General features: G+C 43.4%; 1 protein-coding gene across 2 annotated transcripts in view; it reads right to left on the bottom strand.

The window, feature by feature from the left end:
• Nucleotides 1–22,770, bottom strand: part of FBXO32 (F-box protein 32) — a 31,587-nt gene that overhangs the window by 5,561 nt on the left and 3,256 nt on the right. Inside the window, exons 2-6 of one of the 2 annotated variants that reach the window (XM_068983860.1) lie at nucleotides 19,727–19,839; nucleotides 18,831–18,880; nucleotides 17,680–17,772; nucleotides 4,074–4,167; nucleotides 3,052–3,236 (exon numbers count right to left, since the gene is read on the bottom strand). In XM_068983860.1, coding sequence (XP_068839961.1) covers nucleotides 3,052–3,236; nucleotides 4,074–4,167; nucleotides 17,680–17,772; nucleotides 18,831–18,880; nucleotides 19,727–19,839 — 535 coding nt within the window. The remainder of the gene's footprint in view (nucleotides 1–3,051; nucleotides 3,237–4,073; nucleotides 4,168–17,679; nucleotides 17,773–18,830; nucleotides 18,881–19,726; nucleotides 19,840–22,770) is intronic. The other variant, XM_068983861.1, reaches the window with a different exon arrangement.

The following is a 22,770-nucleotide window of genomic DNA, read 5'->3' as shown; positions in this document are numbered from 1 at the left end:
TTTTCTCCCTTTTATTATTTATTATATTAATTATTTTGCCAATAAAAATTGGCTCCATAGAATGAGATAGGAAATTCTGAAAGAAAACAAGATCATGTGCTGGGGGAGATACTGATAGAACTTTGGCAAACAGAAAACAATGACTGTAAATGTCACCTTAACATTTTCATGTAATAAATAACATTCTTCTCTTTGGTCCAAACTGTTAAAAAGTTTTAAAATACAGTCCACACTGAAGTAATTAAGTCCCTTGGGCTTCCCTGGTGGCTCAGATGGTAAAGAATCTGCCTGCAACGCAGGAGACCCGGGTTTGATCCTTGGGTCAGGAAGAGCCTCTGGAGAAGGGAATGGCAACCCACTCCATTATTCTTGCCTGGGAACTTCATGAACAGAGGAGGCTGGTGGGTTACAGTCCTTGGGGCCGCAGAGTCGGACACAACTGAGAGACTTTTTTTTCTGCCCATCCCCACTTTCTCTCTCTCTGTCCATTTTTCTTTCCTCTGGAGACGTGGGCATTTCTGTGAAAAGCGCTTCAGAGCTCCGTGGGTTCCCAGCACTGGTATCAAAATAATGTAGCTCAGAGCCGTGGAGGGTTAGGAAGGAGGGTCTGAGGGAGCAGAGACTGATGGGTATCTTAAGCCTCTGCAGACGGGCCTGGGTTCAGCCCACATCTTACTGGTGGGGAGGCCCCGGCCAGATTATTCTTAACCACTCAGTCTGATTTTTCTCATGAGACAATGCCTGGAAGTACTGAGCACAGCGGCCAGTGAATATTAATTTTATAATGACCCCTCTTTACAATTAGTCACTAAATGAGTTAATTAATACATTAGAGGACTTTGAAGAGTGCCACAGAGTGAGCCCCTCAAAACAATAATAATAGCTGATGCATTTACAATACTACATGTCAGGCTCTGCTCTATTAACTTATTAAATCTCATACCAGGGCTATGAGATAGGCATGACTGCTCCTATTTCCCAAATGAGAAAAGTGAGGCACAGAGATGTTGAATACCTAGCCCCAGATCTTGCAGTTGGTAAATCTTCATCCTCATCTGTAATACAGGGCAGTATTTTGCAACTGTATTCCTCTGAACACTGAGCAAGTTCTTTAGGTAGGTGTAGGGAGGAGAGCTGCCTTCAGTCATTCATTCATTCAACTAATGTCTACTGACTGCCCTCTGCTTTGGTCCAGGGACAGGAAACAGAGCAGGGAGCTAGATGGTACTCTCCTTTCTTTGTGGATTTTATAAGCCAGTGGATGAATATATGTATCAGATAATTTCAGTTCATCATAGTGGCTCTGAGGACAGTAAGATGACAGAGGCTTCAACAGACTGGATGGTCAGAAGCAGCAGGTATCTTCAAAGCCCCAAGGTAGGACCAAGCTGAGAATAGCTTGGCCTGGCTGGGGTGCCATGAGCAGAGGGGAGACTGAGATGAATTTCAGGGACTGATCCATCCTGTGTGAGATTTCATTGGATTTAAAAGGTTTGCAAAAAAGCTGAATCACTGAATACATAGTTGGAAGAAAGCTGGATTGAAAAAATTTTGGAAACCACTGATGCTAAAAAGCTTTGCCATTTTAGGAATAAGAAGCTCAGGGTTCTGACCTCAGCTCTGGCCTGACTGCTGTGTTACTTGGGAAAGTCACTGGGCTTCTCTGATCCCTCCTCGGCCCTCACTCCATGCAGGGTAATAGCAACTACAGTGGGTCCCAAGAGAGTCTGTAGATCAACTAAGGAGGGCTTTGGGGACAGTAGACGCATGAAAGAGGGCAGATGTGGCCAAGGGAGGGGGCGGCTCCTGTGAGGGAAACAGAGAGAACGGAGGCAAGTTCCGGGCAAGTGGGACCATCTAAATGGGTGTTCCAAGTTACTGGAGGGAAGATGCCCTTGAGACTAATGGGATTTGCTCATTTATATCATTGACTAGGTATCACTGGTATCTATGTAGTGTGTGTGTGTGTGTGTGTGTTCATTGATTAGGTATCACTGGTATCTATGTAGTGTGTGTGTAGTGTAGCCTACGTAATTCTAAGGAAGTCATAGAACTCTGAGGTTTCTAATTATTCCCTCTGTTTCTGAGTTAAAAAAAAAAACCCAAGACACAGAGAGGTTATTAACTGTAAAGTCAAGGACACTGCATTTTGCAAGCTTCATATAGTGAAACACTTAAAAGAGGTCAAAGAAGTTTTTTTTTTTATGTTTCATTCTCAAGAGACGAGGCAGACCTTAACTTTATCAGCCTGGGTCCCGGAACCACTTAAAACAGCCGTGGTGAGTGATTAGATAAGTCAGTCAAGTGCTACGTGAGCAGCCTAAGTGTGTCTGTCCATTAGGGAGCCTTGAGAGATTACACCAACATCTTTCTCACATTTTTCGTGTGTCTTGGTCCTTCTGCTCACTCTCAAGAGGACAAGAGCAAGGGGGCCAGCTTATGTTTTAAAAGACAGAAGAAACTACTGGTAGTAGTTTAGCTGGAAATGTGGTGGGGGGTTTGATTTATTTGTTTGCCTTGAGTGAGACTTGCCCATCTCTTTCCCCACCTGTATGCTTACAGTCTTTACTCAAAGGCTTCCTTTCCTTCCAGTTAATAACTGGAACTAGAGTTTTAAAAGGCTGGTACCACCAGCTCTCCAAGCCACCGCCTTCATAGCTCCTTTGTATTCCAGGCAGCATCTTAAAGCTATAAACGAACTTGTAGTTGAAGAGGAAACGGGCAGAAATCTCCAGATCCCACTGAAGGTTTCAGTGGTATAGCCAACATCTGATCCAAAGGTCAAGTTTCCAGTTTTTCCCACCTTTCCATTGGTTGTCATCCTCTGTGTGCTTTGATCCTGCTCTGCCAGGTTCTTCCCACCCTCCCTTTATCAGAAAGTCCCCAGCCCACCCTCGGCACCCAAGACACAGTACGCGAGCAGAGCTGTCTAGACTCTTCCATCACCAGAGCGGGTTTAAAGTCCTGGTGAGGCTGCCCAGCATCTCGGCAGAGGAACTGACTCCAGAGGGGTTGTTCCTGTTGGGAAGAAGCCGGGGGGTCCCTGCTTACCCTGGTGATTTGGATGTTATTCAGCTGCTGCTGCCAGTGCAGGATCGTCTCCATCCGATACACCCACATGTTGATGTTCCCCACGAGCACAGACTTGCCGACTCTTTGGACCAGGGTACATAAGGACGTGTAGAGGGTCTGCAGGAGCTCCCTTATTAGTCTAATGTTTTGCTGGTCTTCAAGGACTTGAGTGGGGGGAGAAAAACAGTAGGAAGAGTTTGTGAGACTAGAACACTCCATAATTTTACAAGTGGTCCTTTCTTCTGCTCTATTGTGCTTGCGTTACCCGGGTACACCCACGGGGGATATGGTCTTTTCTCACTGGTGTTTATCCTACACTTGGCTAAGCGTCTGCACCCGAGGGTATGGGGTAGAGTTTCCATTATCTAGGTCCCTCTTTGTTCTCTCCGTTTTCTAAGACTGTTTCTCTTTTCACTGGTCCCGCCAGCACGATGGGCTCACCTGATCTGAAAGCAGTGTCTCTTGCCCAGCAGTGATGTGTCTTTCTGATGATCAGTGGTAGAAGCATGGGTCTAGGGGTCAGGAACTTGGATTCCCATCCAGTCTGGCTGCCTCTTTGTGTGACTGTGGATAAACCACTCTTTCTCTCATGTATACAATGAGTCAGTTGAGCCAGAGACGTCAGGTTTTTTCTAGCTCAGAGAGTCTGTGAATCTATCCTGCCTTGCACCCTGCTCACTTTTCTAGGAATGTGGAATCTAGAGGTTTGGTAGCCAAGGCTGGGACATGTGCCTCCACTGAGAAGCCTGAGAGGCAGACAGCAGGACAAATGGATGATTCCAATACAAGGACAGGATGGTGATCATCTCACCCTTTGTCATGCACACGAATGGCCCTCCTTTCTCAACTGGAATCTGGCACCCATGACATGCATCTGGAGTCATTCATTTCCATCCACTCATTATTCCCTTAAATCCAGTGACATGTCCACTGCATTGGAAAAATCCATCTGTCTGGCCCCAGGCCTATAAAAAGGGGTGAGAGAGTGGGAAAGAGCTCACCTTTCAGTACCACTTTTTCCAAAATGTTCATGAAGTTCTTCTGGGCAATGCCACTCAGGGATGTGAGCTGTGACTTTGCTATCAGTTCCAACAGCTGTGGATAAAAATAGAAGTTGCCAGGCTTAGACTACAGAGATATTTTTCTCCTCTAATCTTCACTTTTGAGTCATGTGACACATAGATACGGATTGACGGGGAGAGATAAATGGCAGACAGGGCCACAATGCAATAAAAAGCAGATGCTCTGAGTGAAAGACAAATGGGGGTAATCCAAAACCTCGGCATCAGGCTGAATATTTAATTGCTTTTTTTCTTTTAAATAGAAAGAGCTTGGCTTCAGTCAGGGCTAATTCATTCTACTTGTCCTACTTCAACAAGTGAAGCTGAGGTTTTCCAAGGGGAACAAACCCTCCCATGACCTGTGATGTTAGAGTTCTATATAATCACTCCCAGAGGGAGTTCTTCTACCCTGACTTGAACTTCTCCCCATTGGCTGGGACTGCTCTCAAGGCACCAAAAGCTCAAGTTCAGCAGTGATGTGCACTTCTCAAGGAAGGGGCAATTCTTATCCAGATATTTCCTGCTTATGCAGTTGTTCAATAAACATGTCCATTAATTAGAATCTTTCATCGTGCTTAACTCTTTGTAGAAAGATGCCAATGCATGACTGAATCCCTTTGCTGTCCACCTGAAACTATCACAATATTGTTAATTGGCTATGTGTGTATGTATGCTAAGTTGCCTCAGTTGTGTCTGACTCTTGGTTGACTCTATGGACTGAAGCCCACCAGGCTCCTCTGTCGATGGGATGCTCCAGGCAGGAATACTGGTGGGTTGTCATGCCCTTTTCCAGGGGATCTTCCTGACCTAGGGATTAAACACACATCTCCTGAGGCTCTTGCATTGCAAGCGGATTCTTTACCACTGAGCTACTGGGGAAGCCCCCAATTGGCTATACTCCAATATAAAATAAAAAAACAATATATGATATAATAAAATTCTAATAAAAACTTGTAGAGTGAAAAAAAAGAGAGAAGCTAATAATAGGAAAAGAGACCTTTAGGGATGTATAGTGTATACATCTCTTTCTACCTAGAGGTTAGGATCCTTGTAGTTCTTAAAAGTATGTGCAAGTCTTGCTTTGACTACTTATTAACTCTGTGACTCTGGGCAATTTCCTGAATTTCTTGGTGCCCCAAGTTTCTTTATCTGTACTTGTAATACTAGAGTCTTCAGGATTGGTGAGAGTGGTAAATGAGGAAACACACATAAAGCCATTAGCAGAGCACATGGCATAAATTAGGTAGAAAATAGAGGTTGGTTGGTTTATTGTGGGAGTTTGGTCCATTCCCACCACCCATGTTATCACTAAACAAAAAGGAATAAAGATAATAATTTAAGTTGATGCACCCTTAGCATAATCATTCTTTCCCTCAAAAGCAAAATTCTTACAGATATGGCAAGATTTTTTTTTAATCAAAAATTTTTTCATTGAAAAAATGAAAATTTAGACTGAAATGCGGTCTTAGTGATCATACAGTTCAACCCAGTTAACAAATGAGCAAAAGGAGGCTCATGAGACTAAACTTCACCAACTACACCACAAAGAGTGAAAGGGATCATCAGGATCTTCTTAACACACTTCATGCTTTCACAGTTATTGAACAAAAGAGGTTGACATAAAGGGAAAGTAATTAACTGCACCCGGAACCCCACCAGGCAAAGGAAAACTGACTAGTCTCACAGCCACTGAATTACATTTAGAGAACCAAGACTCCCCTTTATGTTAAAGCTTGAGTCTCTGCTCCTAGGAAACTTTCCAAAGAAATTTCATCTCCTGGGCCAGGCCCCAGCCCAACTTCACTTCAGGTCAGTAATCACCAAGTATGACACTGTGCTGGGTGCTGGAATCCAGGCTCAGAGAACTAGCAAAGTGACATTTGAAAAATTGGGCTGTAGAGAAGAATTGAAACTTTTGGATCAAAGCCCCAGGCAATTCAAAGAACCTCTGCTTCCAAGGCATTTGTTTAAAAATTTTGTCCCCATGAAGCTCCTTAGGAGCCTGTCAAACCCTGCACAGACTTTTAATTTCCTGAAAATAATTTTGCTCGAAGTTAAAAATATGCTCGGGCCACCTGATGCTAAGAGCCAACTCAGTGGAAAAGACCTTGATCATGGGAAAGACTGAAGGCAAAAGGAGAGGAGGGCAGCAGAGGATGAGATGGTTGGATGGCATCACCGACTCAATGGACATGAACTTGGGTGAACTCCAGGAGGTGGTGAGGAACAGGGAGGCCTGGTGTGCTGTAGTCCATGGCGTCATAACGAGTCAGACACGACTTGGTGACTGAACAACAACAACAAGACCCCCAGTCCTTCCCTGCCTGGCTTAGGTATCTCTCACACATGCTGGGAGAGATGCCGTCTTTGGGCTAGGGGAGGATGGTGAAGAAAGGCTGGTTTGCTAAGATCAGTACTGGGGATCCAAGGTTGGATGTCAGGAACTGACCAAATGCCCATGAGGAGAGGAAAGAAGTCAGCACATCAGCAGAGGCCGCATCCCCGGGGGCGGGGGGTGATCAGACTGGATGTCCTCTGCATGTCCAGTTCAGCTCTGTCACCAACCAACATGTGACAGTCAAGAGAGGAGTGAAAAATGGCACAAAGGGACTGGCCAAACTTTTCATTTATCTCCCTGACCAACAACAAGACTCAGAAGGCCAAGACCACAGTCTATTAATACCCTGAGCCTCACATGACCAGCACAAAGCAAGATGAAAGAAAACAACAGTCTTGAGGTGGCTCTGGGAAGGGCAGTCGGCTGTGAGCCATGACTCATCACGGGGAAGGAGGTGGGGCAGGAGGAGGGTAGGCAGAACTCTGCCTGAAATCCATCCAAAAGCCCCATTCCATGTGACTGCTATCTCACGAGGGCGTCAGCTTCAATCTTGTCTAAAATTGCACCAATCCCAAGAACACAAAAATTCTCAAGGCTATGACTGTGCATTTAAGGGGAAACAAGAAAAACGCTTTGGCCTGACTGAGATGATCGTTGACTAAGGAAGAGCAGCAAGATAGAGCAGCAAAAATCAGTCAATTGGCAGAAGAATAACATGTCAACCACCCTCTGTTTATTCCTGTGTCAAAAGAAAGTCCTTCCCTTCACTGCCAGGCAGCCTTGGGGTCACGAGAGAACCCTGGAACAGGAGGAGACTGGATGCTCTAGCTGGGTGACCTTTGCAGCTGTCAATCACTTAGCAAGTGTTTTCTGCAGGTCAATTCTGTTCTAGTGTTGTGGTAGGTGACATGGATTAAGACACACGATCCCTAGACTCAGGGGGGTTACCATCCAGTCTGTGATGTAAGTCATTTTCCCTTCCAGAACCTCAGTTTCTTCATTTCTGAAGTGGACATTAAAAAAAAAAAAAAAAAAAAAAAAAGACTGCCTGGGACTTCCCTGGTGGCCCAGCGGTTAAGAATCTGCCTGCCAATGTAGCGGACACGGGTTCGATCCCTGGTTCAGGAAGATCCCACATGTCTCAGAGCAACTAAGCCCATGTGCCCCAACTACTGAAGCCCCGGAGCCTGGGGTCTGTGCTCTGCAACAAGAGAAGCCACCACAGTGAGAAGCCTGCACACTGGAACTAGAGAGCAGCCCCACTTTCCGCAACTAGAGAAAGCTTGTATGCAGCAACGAAGACCCAGTGCAGCCAAAAACAAGTAAACAACTTAAAACAAAGACTATCTACTTCACAGGTTGTAATGAGAATTAAATGAGATCAGTATATAGAAACCAAATACAGGGCATCGTTACAATAAGGTATTCTTTCTTTTCCTTCCAAATCCCAATCTTTTAGTGAAGTTTAAAGTTGATTATCAAGGGTTATCATTTCCATAAAGCTTTTTCTGTAGAGGGCTAGATAGTAAATATTTTTGCCTTTGAAAGCCATAAAGTCTCTATTGCAACTACTTACCTCAGCAATGGTAGTATAAAAGCAGCCCTGGACAGTATATAAATGAACAGGTGTGGCTGTGTTCCAATAAAACTTTATTTATAAAAACAGACATGGGGGGCAGATTCGGCTCTTGGGCTACAGTCTGTCAATTTCTGATAGAGTATAGAATTTGATATATATATTTATCACAGTTCAAGAGTGAGGGCAGAGCCAAACTGCCAGCCTCTGTTTCCCTAGCTTAAAATGTACATGGTAACAGTACCTACTTTAGAATTGTTGTGAAGATTAAATGCATCCATAAAGCACATAGAACAGTGCCTGATACCAAAAATATACTCAATAAATTATATTTGTTTTTTATCATAGCACAGAGAATATTACTAGGTAAAATTATTGCCAGGGAAGGCATAGTGAATTAGTAGGATAAAATAGAGCTGGTTTAAAGACCTTTAGAATCGTCGTATTTCAACTTTATATATTGTCAACCAAATGCTTAAATTCTTTCAAATTCTCATATTCCTTTCTGTCATTTTTATTATAGTTCTGATACATTTAATAGCTTCTTGTCTGATGATAAAAGTTAATGTTGATACATTCTGTGACTCACATAGTTGCATCTACCGTGAAGTCTCATTTTGTTAACACTAACTGGTGGTTGCCAAATGCCAGTGACTGTGCTCAGTACTTTACATGTGTGATCTTATTTCACCTTCAACGGCAACCCAATGAAGTGGGTTCTCCACTAGTCAAAAGAGGACTGTGGCCTCATCTAAAGACATACAGCTGTAGCAAGTGGAGGAGACAGGACTTGGGCCCAGATATGTCTAACAGAGAACATATTTATTTATTTATTTATTTTAACTTTTTGGCTATGCCAGGTGTCATGTGGGATCTTAGTTCCCCGACTAGGGACTGAATCTGTGCCTCTTGCAGTGGAAGCACTGAGTCTTAACCATTGGACCACCGGGGAAGTCCTGAGAACAGGTTTTTCTGATAGTTTAAGGACTTCAGTTTCTCAAGGCTAATCAAAATTGCATCTAGGGCCAAACTTTGAAAATAGTAGTAATATCATGTATTGCTATGTTCTAGGAAACAGTCTGAAAACCTTATATCAATATTACCCTGTGATAGGTAATCAGCTTGTAACATTAAGGAAGAAATAACATCCAGAAAGGGTTAATAACATGTTTGTTTGTGTGTGTGTGTGTGTGTGTGTGTGTGAGTTGCTTTGTCATGTCTGACTCTTTGTGACCCCATGGACAGTAGCCCACCAGGCTCCTCCGTCCATGTGATTCTCCAGGCAAGAATACTGGAGTGAGTTGCCACGCCCTTCTCCAAACAACACATTTGTATGTGTGTTAGTTGCTCAGTCGTGATGAGGCAATGTGTGTGTGTGAAAGTTTCCCAGTTGTGTCTGACTCTTTGTGATCCCATTGGCTATACAGGCCATGGAATTCTCCAGGCAAGAATACTGTAGTGGGTAGCCCTTCCCTTCTCCAGGAGATCTTCCCAACCCAGGGATCAAACCCAGGTCTCCCACATTGCTGGCAGATTCTTTACCAGCTGAGCCACAAGGGAAGCCCAAGAATACTGGAGTGGGTAGCCTATCCCTTCCCCAGCGGATCTTCCCGACCCAGGAATCAAACCGGGGTCTCCTGCATCGCAGGTGGATTCTTTACCAACTGAGCTATCAGGGAAGCCAATAGCTTTAGGTAAATCACGTAGGTCTGCTTTCCACATCAGTATAATTCTACAGATCCAGAACCAGTACTGTATGAAACTAGTAGCAAGGAGGACAGAATTGATTAATTTTACTTGTGTCTAGGGAGCGTGTGCCTAGGGGTGTAGAGCTGTATCTAGCAATTTATTTACCAAGATGACTTAGCCAGTTAGATTCTTTGCCTCTGGCCACAAGAGAAAAAGCAGAGGAAAACGGACTATTTGCAAATGGCTGTTTGTTTTCTGCTGGGCAAATTTTAGTCCAGGTGCCAGTAATTTGTGGCTGTGTTTAAAGAGGTGGGGGCGGGGTGGGGGTGAGAAGAGGGTTCTAATTCTAGGGTATCATTACTGCTGGGCTGCCTGGGGATCCAGTAGGATCCTCAGTGACTAGCTGTGGAGTAACAGGACCGGTTCTGGGCTCCCGGAGGAAGGGCTGGTGGTCACTGCGTGCTGAAACCACATCCTGCCCTTTGGTTTGACTCATGCTACTCTTAGACACACTGAGAAGAAAAATCTAGTTGCAAGCAACATCCTACAGCCAATCTCGGAATGGATGCCAACCACAGCTTGAAGGGGTGTGTGGAAGATGAATGGGCAGAAAAGAGACTGCCCTCATATCTCACTTTGCCTGCAGAAAAAGTAGGTTTCTATCGTCTCTTCCGTTCAGTTCATCATAGCATTCAGACTTTTTTTTTTTTTTTAGCATTCAGACTTTTAAAAATAAATTTGCTCGAGTCACTTCTCTGCTTGAAACCCTCAAATGCCTTCTCTTAGCCCTTAGAAAAAAATTCAGCCTCCTGACCATGACTGGCTAGGTCCTCCCTGACCTGGTCTTCACTCCCGGTCCAGCCTCATTGTGCCCAGTCCTTCCCCAGCTCACTCCGCTCTGGCTCCACAGCCTGCCTCTGGTTCCCTGAACCACCTTCTAGCTCATTGCCACCTCCCAGGCTTTGTCCCGGGCACATCTTCATGGGCAGCTCCATTCAGGTCTCGGTTTCAATGTTGCCTGCTGAGAGCTCAGAGAGCCCTTTCTGGACTATCCTAGATCTTACTATGGTTTCATTGTTCTTCATCATTTCATTTGTACATGTCTGAAATGATCTTGTTTACTTGCTTGCTGACGGTCTAACTGGAATAGAAACCTCAAGACAGAAAGGGTTGTTTTGTTTACCACTCTATCCCAACCTGCTGGAGAAGACTCTTGAGCGTCCCTTGGATGACAAGGAGATCAAACCAGTCAATCCTAAAGAAAATCAACCCTGAATATTCATTGGAAGGACTGATACTGAAGTTCCAATACTTTGCCACCTCATAACGAAGAGTTGACTCATTGGAAAAGACCCTGATGCTAGGAAGGATTGAGGGCAAAAGGAGAAGAGGGCAACAGAGGATGAGACAGTTGGATGGCATCACTGACTCAATGGACATGAGTTTGAGCAAACACATGGAGATAGTGAAGGACAGGGAAGCCTGGGGTGCTATAGTTATTGGGTTGCAGGGAGTTGGACACGACTTAGTGACTGAACAACAACAACTACCCCAACCTGGCACATGGCAGGCACTCAACTATATATATATATTTAACACATCTGTCTTTTAAACTCAAGGAGTAGTATAGCTAGAGGGGGCCTGGATAACAGTTTATGCATATTCCCTCCTGCTTTAGAAGAGGTGGCTCAGGGGGGTCAAATGACATAATCAACAGTAGATGGTATGGACTGTCAGGCTGGTATTCATATGGGGTCTGTTCCCAGATTGATACATTACTTTTAATGCAAACACATCATTAACGCTTTCCAGGAAGGCAAGCAGCTGAGATTTAAAGGAACACCAGGCACCAGGCACAAACAGAAAGAGCAGCTACTCGCCTTGTTGGTTCGAGGTTAGCCACGCAGCATGCATACCCAAACATACTGTCTTGCATAGAATATTGTTAAAAATGTAGTTCATCCCTAAATTCCTCCTTTTCCTACGACAGTAGGCTCTGAGGTTTAAAGGACATGCATGTCTGGTTAGAAAACATGCCAAAGGATTCTCAAAGGTAGGAAAAAACTTTAAGGAGCTTGGAGAAGCCCCTGCCGTTTCTCCCATGCTCAGTACCCAAGCTAGGTGCCCACAGGAAAATTATGTCTTCTGCAATAAACCTTTGGTTATATTCGGCAGTGCCTCTGTGTACTTCCAAGACCCTTATTTATTCAATAGACAACCTAGATTAGAACCTGGAAAGTTTTGTCCTGACTTTGAGCCTGAACACTGACAGGTTGGAAGAGGGAGCATTTTGGCTACATTAATAAGCTCCAGGCATGTCAAGATTGGGTAAATATTATTTGCAAGTGAAACATCTCTCTAACTGAGGGCCAAGTTTATACAAATCAATTGTATTCTCAGCCGAGAGCAACTTGCCTCTCTGTCTTCTATCCATCCCAGAAAATTCTGAACTTAAGAGTGATGCCCTGTTCCCTGTTGCATCGACCTGAGCAGCTCTGTTTGCCACAATGAGCCTGCTGAAATCAGGCTACGCAGCCTCTTTACCGCTTGTACCAGGTTCACTGTCACACTGCCCTCGGCCCCTGGCCCACCATTGCTCTCTATTTCTCTTTTTTCCATCTCCGGTTTGGGGCTCATGCCATTTGTCTCTGCAAAGCCTTCTACTGTCTCTCCACCTGGCCAAATCCTGGCCTTCCTTCAAGGAAGGAGACTCTCAGGTTCAACCTCTTCCAAGAATCCGCCTCCAGTGTTTCTCCATCTCCAAAGTGGGATGTGAAAGAAAATCAGGTAGGAAAATCAGAAAAAAGACAATCTCTATATTTTATTTCATCTTTAATTTCTATTTTCATATATTTTCTAATGCCTAATTACCACCCTAAAGATGATAATAGTTACAGCAACAATGGATGTACTGTTCAAAGGCATTTCAAGGGATTAAGTTCAGTTTAATTTTGTAGCAGCAGGACAGTAGTTACCATTATTAGCACCTTTTAGAGGTATATGGGGCTTCCCAGGTGGCTCAGTGGATAAAGAATCCACCTGCAATGCAGGAGATGCAGGAGACATGGGTTCACTCCCTGGGCTGGGAAAATCCCCAGGAGGAAGGCATGGCAATCCACTCCAGTATTCTTGCCAGGAGAATCCCATGAACAGAGGAGCTTGGTGGGCTATAGTCCACAGGGGAGCAAAGAATTGGACATGACTGAAGCAACTAAGTACGCATGGATGCATCTGTAAATGATTTATGAATATATATGGAGAATATGTGCTTAAATTATTAATGCACTGTCAGGTGTCCATGGTCAAAAACACCACTGTTCTGGTCTTTCAGCCTTCCTCCATTTTTGGGGGTGCCCCCACTTCGGTGGGTACCCCCTACTTCTGCAAGTATACTGTTACTTCTGTCATTGTGTGGGCACCCCCATTTCTTCAGGTAGCCCCCTACTTCTGCATGTACTCCTCCAATTCCGTGGTCATACCCTCAAGGCCTGTGAGCGTCCCCCACTTCTGAGGGCACCTAGAAATTGCATGATCTCCTTGCCTACATGCTTAGGACGACTGAGAAAGCTAGGAATTCTGAGATGCAGCACTGCTTGGTAAAATCGCCAGCACCCTAATCAGCATTCACTTTAAGCCTAGCTCGGGACCCTCACTGCTAATACCCTACAGTGGATTCTCCCAGTTCCCAACCACTTCTGCCATCATTTTCAAATGGGCTTAGGGCTCTGCTCCTTTGATTTTGTTGCCATTGGGAGGGCTGGCCTCCTTCCCTCCATCTCTGTTTCTCAGTCTCGAAGGAAAAAGATACCACCAGTTTTAAGACCCAGGGGGCAGGACTCGAACTTTAAGCAAAGGAAGGCTGTGCACCACCAGATTAATCCAAGGTCACTTGGGCAGAGGGACCCGGTGCAGGGCCCAGCTGCCCGCACACATCATGACCCACCAGGGGCTTGGCAACAGCACGCCCTTTAATTGAAGGCATTGGGTTTAAATTTGAGTCATCATCGTGCCATATTTCAGACTTTTGTTTGCCAAACCGCCAGTCAACTTAAACTAAAACATGTTTTTGGAAAAAGATTTTTAGGGGGTGGTAAGAAGTCAGTAACTTGCTGGAAACATTCAAATGGACTTAGGGCTGTAATGCAGAAAAAAAAAATGTGCATCGGTTCAGGTTGTGGATGTTCTCTGTGGCAGAGGAACAGAGAGAGTGCGGTTGCAAACTTTTTGTTTGTCCTTCCCCAACTGTTGCACACCAGGGTCAATTCATTAAGGTCACGTGTGTGTGCATGCTAAAATGCTTCAGTTGTGTCCTACTCTGTGCGTCCCTATGGACTGTAGCCTGCCAGGCCCCTCTATCCATGGGATCCTCCAGGCAAGAATACTGGCATGGGTTGCCATGCCTCCTCCAGGGGATCTTTCCAACCCAGGGACTGAACCTGCATTTCTTATGTCTCCTGTGTTGTCAGGTGGGTTCTTTACCACTAGTGCCACTGCAACGTGGGAATCCCCTTCATCAAGGTCAGGAAATTGCTACTCAAGGTTCTTCCTGGTCCAAAGGCAGCATCTAGAGTTACCAGGTACTTGGCCACATTCTCATGCCATAGAGAGAGCTGGGAGGACCAAAGATCATTCTGGCATTAAAGTGTTAAAGTCCTCTCTTGCACTCATGCCTCAGTGTGTCTTGTTTAAAAACTTATTATGCAAAATATAAGCTGGGCTCCCAAGTGGTTTCTGGGCTGGTTGGCAAACTTGAAAACACACTAGCATCAACTGGTGGATAAACTTAAGTAGCCATGCCAGGGTACCACCTTCAGCTGATGAACTCGAATGTGCTAGAGGTGGGCTTTCTAAAGAAAAAAGTTTCACAGGTGATTCTAACGTGCAACTGTGTGTCTTCTGGAGACCTACTTTGCTGGCCTCTCTGTGCCCTGGATGGGTTAGTCAGCACTTGTGTTTGCCTGGTTACAGTTCTAACCCCACCACTGGCCCATCTCCTGGAATCTTCACCGGCTCCCCAGGGGAATTTCCAAAATGTGTTGGTCTTGAGGCATGGTGTAAACCCATTTTGAAAAGTGACCTTTCATAAGTGGGTAAGTTGCTGCTTTTAGAGATTTTAAACCATCTTTAAAAACCACAGTTAAAACTGTGTTTAAGCCATTGGTGGTATGGAGAGAAGTGGGTAGAGGCAATGAGTGCAGCCTAAAGCCAATTAAACAAAGGTACACACGTTATACAAAACCCTCCAATTTATCATCAACTTTCTGATTCTAAAAGTTCCACACAATTTTCATGCTATCTGATAAAAATCATAACATTGAGATAGGAGTGTTGGCCATCTTTTTCATTCTCTCTGCCTGTCTCTTTTACGGAGATTGATAGCTGTATGAACATGATCCATTTTTAAAAATGTACTTTGTCTTTAAAGAGGTTAAACAAATTTGAAGGCTTCAAAGTTGATTCTTCTGGTACTGAGGAATCATTGTAGTATTAAGAAATCATTAGGCCAAAGCAGTAAGATGAGGATAAAACACTGGCAAGCTACTCTGCAAAGTTGCTTTAAGGATAAGAAGACTATTTGAGAACAACTTAAGTGTCTTAAGTTCCTTAGAAGAAAACCCTCAAAATGTGGTGCCTATCATTAAAATGTTTAAGCTCTTTATAAAAATAACATTTCTCAAATTACAGAGGACTCTAACAGTGAAGAGGAAAAAAAGATTATTCTTTCCAAAATAGATATTTTCCCCCTCTTTCTGAACCTAATAACAGAAAGCATTCAACAGTTTCTTTAACTTAAAGATTAGGAGATTGTGCCCATACTGTTAGACACAAGTTCTTCATGCTGAGTTTTAATCAAGAGCAAAGGACATGATTCTCCAGGTATTTTTTTTTTAAGTAGAAAAACATTTTTTTTTATCAACCAAACTGCAAAGGTCTTTCAGGGAGAATAAACAAAGAAGATTTAATAGTCAACTAGTCTAAAAATTAAGTCTGGAAAAGCTTACCAATTATAAAATCTTGTCATTATAATCAAAAATATTAATTGAATTCCCAGAAATAAAATTGCCTTGTGTGATCAATTAGTTGACTCTTATAAACAGTAATTTTGACAGGTAGGTAATAATAAATATTAGTAGCTGACTTTGACTAACATATTCCAGTCTGCAGAAAATTTCCATGTACGTTACTGAATTTCACAGCTACTCTGTGAAGTTAGGTTATTCTAAGTCCTTACACTTGGGAGTGTGAGGGTGAAACAATGTGAAAGCAGTGGAGCTGAGATCTGACCGCAGGCCGTTTTACTTTCAGTCCTTTGCTTATATGGAGCTCCTCCTTGTAGCAGCTTAAGAGTGCGGACTTTAACTGCTGGTTTCAGATTTGGGTATCTTTGCTTATGCAGCTTTGTGACCTTGGACAGGTTATTTTGCTTCTCTATACCTCTCTATTTATGTAAACAGAGAATAAAAGTACCCACACTTTACACGGTTAATGGAAGGCCAAGAGGTATTAGTGCACACAATTGCTTGAAATAGATCTCCACAATTCAACTCCTTTGTTCCTGTGCTTTATCTTATTTCTTGGGGAAAGGAGAACAGGTAGAAAGGAGAACCATCTAAAAATTAACCATATGCTGATCAGTTTGGGATCAAGATATCAGATCTGGGAGACTGGAAACTATTCACTTTCCTAGCGACAAGTTCCAGGTCTTCCTGGGCCTGACTCCAACCAGCCTGCACTGAGTGGTGGGCCAAAATGACCTCCCAGAGTCAGCAGAGTCACACTGAATGACATCAACATTTCATCAGGAAGGTCTCTGATTGTTATCCCTTTTGGTCTGGAATAAGGGTTCATCTGAAGAGCAGACAGATCTGATTATGGGCTCAGCTCAGAGCTTCTAACCTACAAGAGGCCTGGGTTTGTGTGTGTGTGTGTGTGTGTTTTAAAATCAGGTCAGTTGGGACAGCCAGGCCTGTATCTGCCCAGATGACAGGTGAACGATCCAGGCCTCAAGGGGGCTTGAATGTCATCGCTCTGGCTGGGCCTTTGCAATCATCTGACTCATTGACATGGCACTGAGAAGCACAGCAACCCAGGAAAAAGAAAAGAAAAACCCGACCGACCAACACCCATAGCGGGTAAATTGCCTCCTACTTCTGATCCTAAAACCCAAACAGCTGCTACCTCCTGGATGGAACCGCTGACAACAACACGCAAGGGAGCTTAGGGGAAAAACAGCCACCGAGCAATTAAAAAGAATCAGTGACTTGAAGGTCATGGTTAGGCTTAACTTGTTTTACTACCTTCATCATTAATATTTTGCTAAAGCTCATTAATTTTTTTTCTCCCTCAATGCAGGGTTTAAAATAGGAAGCAACTGACCCAAGCAGGTAGTTTCAGGCTTGCAGTGAACCTGGGACTGAATATTGTCCTCACGTGGTGGTAGAGGGGTGGGAGAAGGGAGTCAGGGAAACAAGGTTTCAACATGCCTGAACACCCAGCTTTGAGGCTTAAACCAAAAATGTCTTAAGTTCACCCAGAGTCAGCTAAAGTTGGGCAAGGAGGAAGGCCAGTGAGAACGACCAGAGGGGGATAAAATTTTTAAAACAACCTAAGGTGCTTTACAACTTGTTTTCTGCTAAATTCTCTCTGGCTAATGTTGCTGCCAGAGCCCATGCTGCCTGCCCTGTGGCTCACGTGAGGGATTATGACGGTCCCTGTCTGGGGGTGCCAATCACAGGGACATCCTAACAGGATCCATACGGAACCGGAAGTCCATCTGGGGAGGGGGAAGTTGAGGAGTCCATTTTCTGCTTTCCCCAAGATGCCCAGGGTCCTAAAAAGTTACTTTTATTCTTATCATGCAGGGGTAGGGGTGGCTTGTCTACTTCAAGACAAGCTAAAGAGACACTTCAACTTGAGAATCTGGGTAATCTACAGAGACTTACCCTTACGACGTAGTTAAATCTTCTGGAATCCAGAATGGCAGTTGAGAAGTCCAGCCTGTTGAAAGCTTCCCCCAGAGTGCAGTACCCATGGCGCTGAATGTGAAAACAGGGGGTGCAGAGGTCAAGTTCTAGAATGATCTGCTGGGACTCTGCCGACTAGCTGGGTGGCTGTCTAAGGTAACCTGCTGCTTCCCTGCACCATGATCAGCTCTTTCTGGGAAACTCCACCCCCCTACCCCTCACCCCCGTGAGCCACAAAGATGGGTGGTTCAGCAGGCAGTTGCTTTAGTCAGTGACTGAAGTCATGACGTACGTGTACCCTGTGGGCCCTTGTCCTCCACATGCCCTTGCTTGTTGAGGAACAGTTGGGAGATGGATATGTGATATATGTTGATCATAGGAACATACTTCTGGGGGGAGAATTAACCCTGCGTGTGTTAGCTCTGTCTGCCACCCTGCCTCACATCTCAGGGCTTTTCTCACTGTGATCATCAGAAGCGTTTTTAAGGCTTCACGAAGGAGCCAGGAAGTTTTGGTCTTTCCCCTGTGAATGCACAAGGCACTGAGGGTGGAAACCCCTGACTCACAGCCCCAGCTCTACTCCTGGTACCTGGGTGGTCTCGGGTATATCACTGTCTCCCTCTCAGGGCCTCAAATCACAGAGGGAACTAGTTCTCCGAGGTCCCTGACAGTGATAGAAATTCTATCAATCTGCCATGCAAATTTAGATATTACAACGTCATGTTCTCTTTTGCATCTTGTTTGTGCAGTGTTGCAACAGGCAGGCACAAAAACGTCTGCTGTATTTAGTAAGTAGACCTCCAGGGCTAAAATGAACCGAGTTGAAGTCTAAAACTGATGTTAGAACAAAAGGGAAGCACTGTCCTGAGGGAAAGGCTGGAACTTTATAACAGTACTTTTGAGATGGGAATATTCATCTCCATAAAGCACTTTTACAGTCATCATCTCACTGAACAACTGGGGAGTCCACCTAGTGACTTTTGCCTCTATCTCTGCAGCCCCAAACTCTGATGGTTGGCTAGGTAGTGGGCTGCAAGCTACCACCACCCACACCCAAGGGGACAGTCCTATATTCTCCTAGGGCAGGTATAAAACTAAGCGTTCTCCTTAACAAACAGATGAGTGCTCACCTCTTTAGTACTTCCTTTGTGAACATAGATCCATTTTTCCTGGTGGAAATCTTAAAAAGACAAACAAAAAACCTGATAGCTTTAAAATTTACAACATGCCCAAGATTTTGCATTTATTTTTCATTTATTCCAAAGTGTTAACAAGTTTTGACAGAAAATACAAAGACTCTGCTGACAGTCTAAGGGGATGCAAAAGCCTAATTTCTGCAGTGTATAAATACCAGAGTTATAATTTACTTTGTTGAAGGCATTTCAAGTCTTTGATATTCAGATCGAGTATACCAAAGCTCCAAATTAAAGAAAAAAAATCTAATATCCAAGTACAAGTTTGTGTTAAATGCCAAGCCTACAAGTTAAACAGAAATAAAACAGATAACATGAAGAAGCCACGCAGTACAGATGGAATCAACCAAAGATCTGTAATTCCTGCTTATTAACAGAAATTTAGACTCTCTGTTCATACATCCAGCATCTAGAACTGTTACTAGTATTTATACAAGGAAAGAGGGGGAAAAAATTTACATTCAAAGCCTCAAAACCCAGTTCCAGATGAAAGCACACACTGGTGGTTCAGCTGACCATATCACTGAATAATAACTAAACTATGTCAAATATAAGTGACAAGCCGGGGAAAAAACACCCCAACTAGCAACTGACTTATAAACACAACTATAAAGAATACATTAATCTCACTCATAAAATGCACAACCAGGTTTCTGAGTGCAAAGATCCCGGTAACCTCTGTCAATGACACAGTCAATGTGAAAGCCAATGCCAACCGCGTGAGGTGTGATTCCCGCCCCCCACCGCCCCCGACAGCCCCCGCCCCACCCCAAGAACCAATCAAAACGATCTACAGACAGCTTTCTTTCTTAAGTTCAAAACAAACAGCTTACACTGAGTTTTGGTTTTGCTATTCAGCATGTCCTTCTTTCTCTTCTTGGCTGCAACGTCATAGTTCAGGCTGTTGAAAAGATTCTCCTTATTGTATACTTCCTTGCTGCAGTAACTAGGAATAACAAGACCAGAGGGGATGAGCTGTAACAGTTACACTTTAACATGAGCTGTTTCTATAAATAACTCACTGCAGTTATAAAACTCAATCATATGTGCTCCTCAAACAAAGCAATAAAATAATCACTCAAAAGTGATTGGGGTTGCACAGGCCCAAACTTGCCTCTTTTAGGAAGAAAATAGTGTCAGATCTCTATGGAAGACAGGGATGGGGACTTCTACTCGTTTTGAATGCCCAACAGTGTTTGCCACTGTATTAGATACATAGTTCTGCACTCTTTAAGAGCCACCCAGGGTACAGCAACATTATTTTAAGCAAAAATCATGAATGGGTGGGGAGGGAGGAAGAGGAAGGGCTACTGGTATCACTATAATATACAATATTTTCATTTTGCAAAAATCATCTACCTCAAGCTGCTTAAAAAAATAGCTTTATGGAGATATGATTCACATACCATATCTTTGACCTTTATTTATTTTTAGTTGAAGGATAATTGCTTTACAGAATTTTGTTTTCTGTCAAACATCAACATGAATCAGCCATAGGTATACATGTGTCCCCTCCTTCTTGAACCTTCCTCCCATCTCCCTCTCCATCCCAAGCTGCTTTTAACTAGCATGCTCCCCTCAGGTCTTTAAAGTCTGACTTATAGACTGTATTTCTAGGAGGTATTCAGTGTATAGTGTTAGTTATGTTTCGTATCTTTCCTTGACTAACACTAGGCATCATGTTGTGAGGTGAAGACCTTGAATCCTAAATGAAACAAGCTGAATTTACAATTCACACATCTATTAGGGCTGAAAAGACAGAACTGGCCAATTCACAGGTCACTAAGCAATGTACAGTTTCAACTTGGGTTGGGGCATGTTTCCTTCAGTAAGCTTAGCTGTCTTTGGGGGGCTGATGGAGTTCTATTATGTAATGGGACTTGAGAGTAAATCTCCAAAGAGTTTCCACAGAAGAAATGCAGGAGAAATATTGAGAAGATACAATGAAAAGATTCCCTTACCCCTACCTCCCAACCCCCATGGGGTATGCATATGCCAGGCAAGATTTTTATTTCTTTCAGGCAAGATTTATAATGTCAACCAGTAAAACATCAACTAGGTTTTTTTTTTTTTCTTACATCAACCATATATTAGAGCCCTTTAACTTTCTGAATTCTTTCGCTGAATTTAAAATATGATTTGATTTATATCTTGTTTGGACCAACATCTGTTGGATAAGATGAGGCACGCCCGCACTTCTCCATGTTATGAGTATTATGTAAAAGAGAAAAGAGGGCTTGAAAAACAATCTCCAGGATCCTATTACTATCAATACAATGATCTCTCCAGTACTTCAATAAGTACAATAAGTATCTTGCTAACATGCTTACACGTGACAGCACCAACAATATACTCAGTGTTTCTGGACCCAGAGGGATAGGCTTGATGGATAATCAGTCATTTGTTAATCTTCCCTCAGGAGGCCAAGCTTAATACCATTTATTGAACTTCCTAATATCATTAGCCCTCTCCTTCTCATCCCGGGATACAGGATACTTTAAGGTTTCAGCGGGTTTACTGTAGAAATGCCCCGTCTTAGGGAACACTAAGTCTTACTGAGCCCAGGGTGAATGTTTTGGGCCTGGCTTTGTATCACACGTGAGTGTATATTTGCTTGCACAGCTTTAGGGGCACAAAACCACTGAACAGCCAGCTGCCCAGTGCCAAGTTCAGCGGGGTAAGAGGGGCAGAAGAAATGGAGAGCAGAATTCAGAGTCCTTAGAGCTAATTTAAGAAATTTCTGTCAACGCTGAGGAGAAGGGAGGAAAATGGAAAGTCACTTGACTGGTCCATGATGTACCAAAGCTGAGAACAGCTTTAGAAAACAAAGTTGAGGCCATTTTGTGTAAAAATATCACACGAAGACTTATTTTTAAAGGAAACATACACTGGCACCATGAGCAGACACCTACAGCCTGAATTCCACATAGAGAGCACCACAAAATGAAGCTGTCTTATTCTCAATCACACATTTAAGGTTTAGCAGAGCATTTTTGGAGCCTGGGCCATAGATTGTGACCATTCCTTAGCAATGTTAAATATTTATCTTTCATCTTATTCTTTTCTAATTGAAAACATTCCTCAAAGGAATTTGAGCATTTGCTTTCCTCACAGAAATAACAATAACCTGCTTTAAGCCCGAGTGACTCATTTCCAAAGCTAGTTTAAGAAGAATTTGACATAATTGATGACGCTCTCCCACTGGAGAATGTAGAAAAGCTTTAACCAAAGAGAAACCCTGCACTTTTCACTTAGGTTTTGGACATCAGAGGTAGGGCCTGGAAGGAAGGACTATGGGGTTTATTTGTGTTGCCTGCTTATATGTTTTCTTTTAAGCAATAATATATTCAGTTAGAGGCTATTTTGAGAGTTCAATTATGTCCATTTCAAGAAAATGCAAAGCCAATGGAAAATTACAACTGAAATTTTGAACAAGAAAAGCCATCATCATTTAGGAATCACGACTTTTTTTTTTTAATAAGCAAAACCATTTAAAGAGGCTGTCTTCATTAAATGCAACAGTAACCAGTAACTTGCTATTTTATAGTCAGTTCTAATAATAATCTTGATTTTTATAGGCACAGGCCTAGAATAAGAAAAAAAAAAGACCTCTTCCAGCCCTGTACTGTCATCACACACATACCAAGATACTTAAAGACAACTTTAGAAAAAATGAAAGATTTCAAAATAAGTGCATTTGGCAGCAGAGACAAAGGGAGGGAAGAAGAAAAAAAAGAAGTCCTATTTCTCATTTCATTTGTAATAGACCATTTGGAGAAAGCTGTGGCCTACTCCTAAGGGCTTAGTTGTAGATTAAGGCCAATGAGAGTTCTAGGCTAATTTGCTCCAATACATACCCAAATTGTCAGACTCACAG

This window comes from Capricornis sumatraensis, chromosome 11 (genome assembly GCF_032405125.1).
Source record: "Capricornis sumatraensis isolate serow.1 chromosome 11, serow.2, whole genome shotgun sequence".
Classification (NCBI taxonomy): domain Eukaryota; kingdom Metazoa; phylum Chordata; class Mammalia; order Artiodactyla; family Bovidae; genus Capricornis; species Capricornis sumatraensis.
The sequence above is the reverse complement of the archived record's forward strand: the minus strand, read 5'-3'. Positions and strand labels throughout refer to the sequence as shown.